A 9,856-nucleotide genomic window follows, 5' to 3' on the forward strand; every position below is an offset into this window, starting at 1 on the left:
ACGCGATTGGTGGACTTTGACGTGACGTGATTTACGCAGGCAAACATGGCGGCATTAGAGCAGTGAATGCTTGTTGCCTTGTGAAATTTACGAGGTAAATATTATCTGCAGCTAAGATTTTGTTGCGTGGAACCCAAATAGGCGTCACTTTGATGCGATTAACTTTTCCCAGCGGCTTTGGCGAATCGTAATGTCGTTAATGCTCAAAAAAGTGTTAAAACCGTTTCAAACGAGTGGCTAGTTCTGAGTTGAAGACCACGTTGAGCTAATTTTCAATGTGTTTCAATGGCTGTGCTTCTTTTCTACTGCTCAGGTTCAATATAAATGCTGCCATCAGCAATGACATGTTGAGACACTGAACAGTTTGGGGTTCTAGTCTCACGTCATCAGAAATGGCAAACGTCCAAACGCCACACGAGAAGGTGGTCAAATCCCATGTGGAGCAGAATCCTCCACAAACCTCCCAGACGTCTAAAAGCAGCTACTGCATTTTGTGTCGCAGCTGGTATTTGAGGCATGTAAGTGGCTCTTAATTCACCGAAGCATCTGGATTCTCAGTAGAGATGAATAACCTGCAGTTTCTTTATAGATAATTTGTAATCTTGATAATATGTCTCTAACTACAGGAAGCACACGAGCATATGCACAGCATGCTGCATCACAGAGAGCTGGAGTCAGTGTTGGGCAAGTGAGTACTGTGTCTAATTTGAGAAATGTGTGTTTATCACTGCTGATGACAAACACTTTTCATTCAGTCAGACATACAGTGCAGTGCAAGAGTCTTGAACCACCTCTCTTTTCTTTATACGCTGCCTCGGAGAAGCCAAAACCTTTTGCAGTTTTTCAAGTAGCCTTGAACAATATTGAAAATGACAAAGTTTCACTGACATATAACCGTATTTTTAATTCTGACAGTATATGTTGTACCCTTTCTTGAACAGAGATTCCTTTCATGACTGTCAGGCATGCAAAGCTTCCTCCATGGGTTTAAATGAGTATGCCCAGCACATCTCGACCGTTCAGCACAAAGCCAAGTTGAAGAGCTTGATGTCCAAAAATGTGAAGCCCCTGTCTCTGTTTAAGACTCTCAGCACAGAGTCTATAACCCAGATCAAGGAGAGAAACAAGGCACTGAAAAGAGAGAAGTAAGTTTTTCACCTGTTTTTAATAAAACGATTGGAATCTCTCCATGTTATAATATGTTGTTGATGGAAACGACTGCCTTTTTTTTTTCTCCCGCCGTAGGAAGAAAGTAACAAAAAAAAAGAAAAAGAAACTGAAGCAGGTGGCTGGTCAGAGGCGTGCTCATTTGTCAAAGGGAACCACCAAAACAAAGACTGGTGCATCCAAAGTGGAAAAGCATAGACAGTCAAAACAGGTGCAGCTGGAGCAAAGGCAGAATGATGAGCACAAAGGCAGGAGCAATGGTGTCGTCCAGAACAAGGAGAACAAAGTATCCAGTAAGCAAAGACCTCCTCACAATGCAGAATCAAGCCTTCATTGTCAAAGCAGGAGACTGGCTCCTATGTCTGGAGAGCCCGAAGGTCGAAGCTGGCATAACGCTTCTGTCAACAATCAGCCCTGCCGAGTCAAACTTGTGACCTCCCAAATGGAAAGATTTGTCGAGACTCAAGGGGGTGCCACCGACCTCTGGCACCAGATGGCAGGACCTTCTGTGAGCCAGTACAACTATCGCAGCAGGAAGTATAATGGTGCAACAAACACAGTCTTCACCAGCGACCAGCTCCCTGATAATGGAGCCATCATCTTTGATCGGAGCCAAGCTGCGACTACAGGGCAGGAAAGTGTACGCCGCTCAGCTCAACCTGCACCGGCCAACAGCGCAGCTCCTATACGAGAAGTTGATGTCACTGCCATGCTGAAGCAAATCAGAAGAGCGCTGGGTGTGAGGGAGCCATGCAGAGCAGACCGAGAAGCCCGGAGACAGAAGAGTGAGGCCGGCGTCCAGGTGGCTGATCCCGTGACCTCACAACAAAGCAGAACTGAGGCAGAGCAGCCAGCAGGCACCTCCGCTCTGACTGAAAAAGCTCAGGACCATGAAAAGAGCTCAGGAGGTGCAGACAGACTGCCAAACAACAGGAATAATGCATCTCAGGTGGCCACCAACGGCCTGACTTCACCTAAAAGATGTACTGAAAAGACCGCTTCATCTGAGCCGGACTCAAACAAACCTAAGGTTCGAATTGCTCACAAAGCAGGCCAAGCTCATGGGGAGAAGGAGGCTGGATGTAAATCAACTACAAACACGTTGCTTAGCTTTTCGGGGGCCAGGAGTAATCAGAACTGGACAGCGGGGCATGAGGAGGTGAAAAGGAAGGCAAAAGGCACGCAGAGGTGAGGAAATCGCCATCCAATAAGGTGTTTCGTTGTATTTGTGCTTTCCCAGTTTGGAGTTGATATTTCTTTATGCTATTTGTTGTCACTGTTTAAACTTTCAGGTTTGGAATTGAGTTGTCGAATCGTCCGACTCACCAAGGCAGCTCAGTGCGTCCGCAGGACTTTGACATGCCGCTGTCCGAAGGCTTCCACTGGGAGTCGTTTCCAGACTCTGTTTCGGTGCCACACTCGACTGCACCCCCTCCATTCCGAGACACTGCTGATACTGAGCGTGACACAGGGACACAGTCAGACTCTCAGGTTCAGGAAGCTTCAGGGCAGCCGGCTGCAGCTCAGGATCCTGGCAGCAGCCAGACAGCTGCACAAATACAGATGAAAGTGGAGCCAAACTTTGAGGATTTTAATTCAGATTTAAGGGGCAGCACTAGTGCCAGCAAGAGGAAACACACCACGGTGACGGTGATTAGTACTGCATGCTGTGACGCATTTCCGAAACATCCAGTTTGCAGATGCATTTCAGTGGTGGAATTGATATGTTTTTGCAGGTTGACGGTCATTCTGACAAGGAGCCAAGTGGGAAAAAGAAGAAAACAAAGTCAAACAAAGGTGATTCTGATGATTAGTAAGATTTTTTTTAGGTAACAAACCTTTTTATATGCAATGAAATATAAGAAACTGGAACAAACATTGTCACATTTGACCTCTGACCTCTCCGTCAAGGCCAATTGATTAAGCTTAAGGTCAAAGTGACAATCATGCTATATTTAAAACGATGTTTCTTGCTGCCATGGTTTGTATTGACATTATATTGGGAATGATATATGGGGATTCTAAATATCACGTTAACCTTCTACCTCAATCTGCTTTCAAACGTTCATAAACTGTCTTTTATCCTTAAAACTATGCTTAAATTCTGAGGCAGCTTAAGATAATGTAGCAGTTTTTTGAGGGGGGGGGGTCAAACATTCGTCAGTCATTCCCACTTTTTTTTCCCTCCACTTGCAGATCAGGAACAAATGGACCAGCTGTTGGCGGTGTCACTGCGTGAGGAAGAGTTGAGCCACTCATTGCAGAATTTGGACAAGTCTCTGGTCCAGGCCCGTAATGCCCTGCAAACTGCGTATGCAGAAGTCCAGAGACTTTTGCTACTGAGACAGCAGGTAATGAAGAAATGTCCAATAAATAAATGTTTGACCTCAAAGGAGCCATTCATAAGTTTGGGTCTTTCTGCTGTTTTAGTTCACTTCTGAGGTCAACAGCCTAAGAGCCAAGCGCATTGAGATCCTGCAGGGAATGCAAGGTACGGTAGATGTACACTGGCAGTGAAAACTTGAACTCAGAATGGTTCCGTGGGCAACAAATGCCTTTCTCTCGTCTTTCTTAATCTCTTCCAGAAGGGTACTCAGGAACATCGTCATCGGCGGGAGCTGCCAGTGTTCGATCTCCCTCCATTCCTCCTTCGAGCCTGTTACCTGGCTCCTCAACAACTCAGCAATCGGCTTCCACAGCTCCAGCATTATCCATCACCCCACCTCTTCCAGCTCCGCTCGTTTTAACAGTGAAGCAAGAAATGTGCCATCGGTCCACAGTTGGACAAGCCAGCCACTTGTCCACAGCAGTGCCCAGTAAAACCGATGCTGCTCAGGTCCCTCTGAACCAACCCGTATCTTTGTTTCCCTCCCTGCTGCTCCCACAAACACACTTAGCAGCTCCCTTAACTGCTGCTGCTGCCATCTCTGCCAATCAGTCCAACGCAGAGTGCTCCACATCTGCAAATATACTTCTTTCTCTTGAATCATCTGCCAGGCAGCAGCAGCAGCAGCAAGAAACAAGAGTGGGATTACAGGACTGTGCAATGACAAAGATGGTGGCCAAAGAACCAGAGCCAGCCAGTGGTAATCCCGAAAGAGAAAAACGGCAACCTGTGGCAGATGACAAGGGGAACGAGAGCGACGATTCTGTTGAAATGATCGATCGCTCCAACATGGAGGTCATAGCCGTCGATGAATCGGACTGTGAGGACTCATTTGGAAAAGATTTAAAGGTTCCGGCGCAGCCACAGGAGCCGCTTCACTCTGTGAATGCTGAGTTCAGCTCTGCAAGCACACAAACGTCTCAACAAAGTCAGGACAACAGGTGAGGTTCACGCTTTGGATCGTTTCAGGGTTCCAATCCTGAACTTTACAGGAAAACTGATCCATTTCTCTCATCCCTTCAGTGAAATTAAGCCATCAGCTTTGGAAGGGAAAGATGCCAACACGCCTGCAGGTGAGTAATCTCTGCTGTTTGTCAGCAATGATAAAACATACTGCCTTTTTTGAGCTAAAATGTACCATGAAAATTTCAAATATGTATTATTATTTTTTTAGATTCTTAAAAAAAAGAAAGAAATAAACCTAGTCGCTGTTATTTCAGCATCCGTTGATGATGAGGAGCCATCCTTGGGAGAGTTTCTAAATCACAGCGGCCCCGTGAACAGCCTTCAAGTCCACAATGGCGTCCTGTACACGTGCTCGGGGGACAACACGGCTCGGGCCTACAGTCTAGTGGTATGTTCTTGGCACTTCAAAATTTTGTCCAGTTTTATCTCTAGTGCATTTTTTTTCAATTTGAGTCTCTGAACTGGACTTCTCAAGTATCTTTGTGGCATTGGTGCAGTTTTTAATGAAATGAGCTGACAGTTAACCACGAGCAGGGGTTAAAGTGGGATTTGGCATTGATACACGCTGGGTGTAGAATTACTAACGGTACCAGCTGAATTCAGTAAGATGTAAGCAGATATTATGTAAGATATTTGTCTAATTTCCAGTTCCTATTTGCTAAAATTTCACTTGCAGTTCCCACCTGTGAAACTGTGCAGAAACCTTGCAGACATGCTCCTCTTTAGTAGGCAGCTATAAGCTTAACTACAGCAACCTCAGCTTTACGTGTGCACCATGAATGCATCACAGGGGTGAGACAGGGTGTGTTCAAGGTGTAAATGAGCCGTGGGACGTTATTTTCTTATCACTGAAGTATCTCCAGGCCATCACCAGAAGCAACGCCGGGCTGCAGCGTGTGAACTCATATCAATATGCACTAGCCTGACTGCCAGATTTAGTTGCTCATTAGCTGAATGCCGTCTTTCCAAACCTTTCTGGTCCACTTTAGCCCTGACTATGGACAGCATAGCAGATTGTAAATGGGAATAAGAGGTTGCTGGCAGTTGATTGGAGAAATTGGTCGTAAACTTGCAGTTGTGCCATTTAATGTGGTGGTTTCAGGTCCAAGCCACACCTTTCTTTGGAAGGTAAATGTGCTCTGTTTCTGATCTGCATTGCACTTTTACAAGTTTTACTGCCACTCTGTGGTTAGTTAGCCAGTGTTTGCAGACAAGCATTTTTCATGCAAATGGATGGAAACTGAGGGCCATGTGCTAGCGACCAAATCGATCACAATGAGGTTTTTGGTACAGCACCCTCTTTGAGAGGGATTTTAATCAGACAAAAGCGACTGAATGTCACTGTTTTGTCTTTAAAGAAATGTATGTCTCTTTCCTCTATTATTAACATCTATATTTTGTCTTATGTATCCAGACCAAGGAGTGCTTAACAATATTTGACGGTCACACAAATAAAATCAACTGTCTACTGGTGTCATCCATCCCAAATATGCCGACACGCCTCTACACAGGATCCAGCGATCAAACTATCCGCTGTTACAGCATAAAGGTATATAATGTCTTGATAGGACTTAATGTGGTTGGTGTTGGACGTGTTTTTGGAAGTAATAAAGTGCTGCTGTCACAAAGTTGCCCACTGGCTGGATTTTAGTGTGAAACTCAGTCAGAATGTGTTTGTTGAAGTAAACGTGTGTTTTGTTGAGCATTTATTGATTTTGTCTTATAATCAACTGTTTTCTGCAGTCTAAGAAGTGTCTGGAGCAGCTTGCCCTTCCTGACAGAGTGCTGTATTTGCACATAGCCTGGAATATTCTGTATGCTGGGACTGCCAGCGGATCAGTTGCTAGCTATGATGTAAAGGTCAGTGAAATTGGATAATTACTGTACATGCCATAGTGTTCATTTAAAAAAAATAAATAAATATATATATATATATCCCTTCTCTTCTTTCCAACAACTTTGATCTTTTTAGACTCTGAAACAGCTGGATGTGTTCGAGTGCCACGGCCCACGAGGCGTGAGCTGCCTGGGCACAGCTCAGGAGGGCGCTCGCCGGCTGCTTCTGGTCGGATCGTATGACAGCACTATCAGCGTGCGCGATGCCAAGAGCGGCTTGCTGCTGCGGTCACTGGAAGGTCACACCAAGACTGTACTTTGTATGAAGGTGGGGAAATTCTACATCCTTTAACAGTCTGTTTTGCTGAAAACGGTTATTAAAGTTTTCATAATCAACATCAAGTCTGTGTTGACATCAGAGTCAACATTCAGCATGTGGTAAAACTTGATAGTCATAAAATGACAGCAGTGAAAATGTTTTGTTTTCTGTATGTGTGGGAGGAAATGGTTGGCTGGTGTTTGGTTTATGACCTGCAGGCAACACTTCTTGCATCTTGTTGACTTTGGTTGTTGTTGTTTTCAGGTAGTGAATGACCTGGTTTTCAGTGGTTCCAGTGACACATCTGTACATGCCCACAACATCCATGTAAGTGACTTGACTTACTTAAAAAAGATCAATGAAATTATGCTAGCGAGAATTTTCAGAGTTATTAGTGTTATTTAAAAAAAGTTGAATTCTGTTTTAATGTTTTGTTTTAGTTTTTTAGTTTGGGTGTTTTTAGTCATAAAATATTGATGTTTTATCACATGAAAGATGCAGACACCAAATCATTTCTGCTAGCATGAGTTGTTTTTTTTGTTTTTTTTTTAAGCCTGGTTAGCAGTCAACCATAAACGGCTCATTTTTGTCCGGCAGCCGCGTAAAAACTCAAGTTTGAAAATGCAATAACTCAAGAACAAGCTGGTGAAGGATTTTGAAATTAACACAATTGGTGCATCTACTAAACATCTCAAAAGAATTTGAATCTCAGGGAGCTCGACCTCAAGATCAAGGTCAGAGGTATATTTTTTTTAAACGTGAACAGAATAAATCGAGAAAGATGTCACTGAAGATTTTTGAACTGCTACCGTAGAGGCACTACTAAAAGTGTCTGACAACTTCTAATCCTGATAACCTTGATCTCAAGGTCAGAGGCCAACTTTTGTGAAAATCACTGAGGATTTTTGGATTTATAACATAGGTGCTTCTACTAAGAAGCTGAGGGCTATTACTGTTGGCTGCCGGTATTTTTAGTGTAACTTTAGTAATGTGTGCGAGCCTTGTGCTTTTGGTAAGTGATGTGTGTTTTTTATCGTTTAGTTTTGTTGCCATGTTTTCCTGTCTGCAGACGGGCGAGTTGGTTCGCATCTACAAGGGTCACGGTCATGCTGTCACATCAATTGTCATCTTGGGGAAAGTGATGGTAACAGCCTGTTTGGATAAACTGGTTCGAGTTTATGAGCTACAGGTATTATGACTCTATTTTCTTCCAAAGTAGAACAGAAAAGAACGCAACAAATGATTAGGTTACAATTTTTTTTCTTTTGTAAATGACTGTTGCAAATCCATTTAGACTTTAAATGCTGTGCGGCTTTGGTTGATGCTACATATTTGTCCCTGTGCATGTAACTACACAATTTGAGGAACTTTGATTTTTCTTTTTTCACCTTTTTGGGTATTTAAAAAAAAAATTTTTTTTATAAAAACCTTTGTAATCTGTTTTTAGTTACAGTTATCTGTTGTCGTGTGTGTGTGTGTGTGTGTGTGTGTGTGTGTGTGTGTGTGTGTGTGTGTGTGTGTGTGTGTGTGTGTGTGTGTGTGTGTGTGTGTGTGTGTGTGTGTGTGTGTGTGTTTTACTTTGTGTTTAGTCTCATGACCGGCTGCAGGTATATGGCGGTCACAGTGACATGGTGATGTGCATGGCTGTACATAAAAGTGTGGTAAGTGCAATTAAAGCTGGTCCAGCTGTATTTTTTTTTTTTTTGCTTTTTAAATATAAACTTGCTTGGCAGCGGTTCATACAGGAAAGGGATGAATAAACACTGCTGACTTGTTTCTCTGTGGTCGATTGCTCCACACGCAGATCTACACAGGCTGTTACGATGGCAGCGTTCAAGCTGTAAAGCTCAACTTGATGAAAAACTACCGCTGCTGGGTAAGAACCTGATGTTATAAACTGGAACAGTGACTCCTCCACGTTCACACAGTGCCTTTTTCTTGAAGATTTTTTGTTGTATTTGCTCTCTTTCCAGTGGCAGAATTGCTCTCTGATCTTTGGCATGCAGGATCACTTGCTACAGCACCTTACTAAAGATCACAGCAACCAAAATCTGCAGACGGTCAAGTGTCGCTGGAGAGGCTGCGACACTTTTTTTGCCACGCAGCATTCAGTCAGACAGGTAGTGAACAGTTTGTTAGCGTACCTCATTAGCTAGGCTATGTGTTTTCTTCTTGTGGTTCATTCAGAGAGACCAGTTTGTCAGCTTTGTTTGCATTTTGCCGCAGGAGCTTTCTGAACACATGCAGACTCACGTGGAGAACGACAGTAACGTGCAGCCCTGATGGGAATGGTGGTAAAGTGATGCAGCAAGCCAGGGTGGAGTCTCACACGCTCTCACGTTTTTGTTTCCAGCTTGTCATTTTGGTGGTATTCTGAGATTTCAAAGTCATCAAACTGCAAGTAAAATTCAGAAATTCTCTGAGATTAAAGTTAGAAAATTGAGAGAAATACACGACACAGATTGTGTTTCAGTGAGAATGAGCAGCGGGTGATAGCTTGAGCTGGAAAACATGAGCTTCTAAATCATCTAAATCACTCTGTTGCTTTCTCCTGTAAACACACAGTGCTAAAAATCACTAGTGTGCTACTGATGGTTATAAAATAAAGCATAATGCGATAACTCATGCATGAACCTGATCAGCATATCTATGCAGAGTTAAGCCACTTGCTTTGTTTCTTCCTCTCATAAATGTGTCAATTAATCTCAGGCGATTTGTATTTTCTCACCGCTTTGTGAGTTAATAATAATATTCGGCTTTTTTCCTCTTAAAATATTCTGCATTTTTCTCCTATATTTACCACTTTAATCCCACAAAATTGAACTTCTTTTCCTTGGACGTTTATAACTGGTATTTTCTTGAAGTGCCACTAATCCATTAGATCATTTCATACTTTGTAATTTGGATTTATTTGTTAATGAAAATTGTTTCCTGCTTTTTTTTTTTTTTTTTTTTTTTTTTTTTTCTTCCTGTGAAGACGTCGAGCTGTCATGAATATCATTCATTTGTATGTGAAGCTAATAAACATGCAGCAAATTGAGAAACGTGTCAGAATAACTGTGAAGTAGACTATACGGTGAACTCCACCAGCTGATGATGTTATGGAAGCTCGTGAAAAAAAAAAGTTTGCTCTCCATAAATCAACATTTCAAGTTGTATATCTTGAAATTTCAACTTACTCA

The 9,856-nt window shown here is 42.9% G+C and overlaps 1 protein-coding gene across 1 annotated transcript; it reads left to right on the forward strand.

Annotated features, from left to right (window-relative positions):
* Positions 1-3: 3 nt before the first annotated feature.
* Positions 4-9,848, forward strand: znf106b (zinc finger protein 106b). Its single transcript, XM_085382596.1, has 21 exons — positions 4-94; positions 314-518; positions 627-688; positions 942-1,145; positions 1,246-2,355; positions 2,460-2,817; positions 2,904-2,964; positions 3,364-3,518; positions 3,598-3,658; positions 3,753-4,494; positions 4,577-4,626; positions 4,774-4,907; positions 5,934-6,068; positions 6,263-6,379; positions 6,492-6,683; positions 6,939-7,001; positions 7,744-7,863; positions 8,264-8,335; positions 8,479-8,550; positions 8,648-8,794; positions 8,901-9,848. Exons 2-21 carry the CDS (start codon positions 393-395, stop codon positions 8,955-8,957), a joined length of 4,038 nt encoding a protein of 1,345 aa, XP_085238722.1. The 5' UTR covers positions 4-94; positions 314-392; the 3' UTR covers positions 8,958-9,848.
* The last annotated feature ends 8 nt before the right edge of the window (positions 9,849-9,856 follow it).

This window comes from Rhamphochromis longiceps, linkage group LG15 (assembly GCF_057381845.1).
Source record: "Rhamphochromis longiceps isolate RC_006_pf linkage group LG15, R_longiceps_female_GT1.1, whole genome shotgun sequence".
Classification (NCBI taxonomy): Eukaryota; Metazoa; Chordata; class Actinopteri; order Cichliformes; family Cichlidae; genus Rhamphochromis; species Rhamphochromis longiceps.

What these genes read in the sequence shown, in the direction of transcription:
- znf106b (XM_085382596.1), top strand. Translation starts at nt 393, where the DNA reads ATGGCAAACGTCCAAACGCCACACGAGAAGGTGGTCAAATCCCATGTG. An exon ending in TTTTGCTACTGAGACAGCAG is followed by an intron (nt 3,519 to 3,597) that starts GTAATGAAGAAA and finishes CTGCTGTTTTAG; the next exon opens with TTCACTTCTGAGGTCAACAG. An exon ending in AGATGCCAACACGCCTGCAG is followed by an intron (nt 4,627 to 4,773) that starts GTGAGTAATCTC and finishes CTGTTATTTCAG; the next exon opens with CATCCGTTGATGATGAGGAG.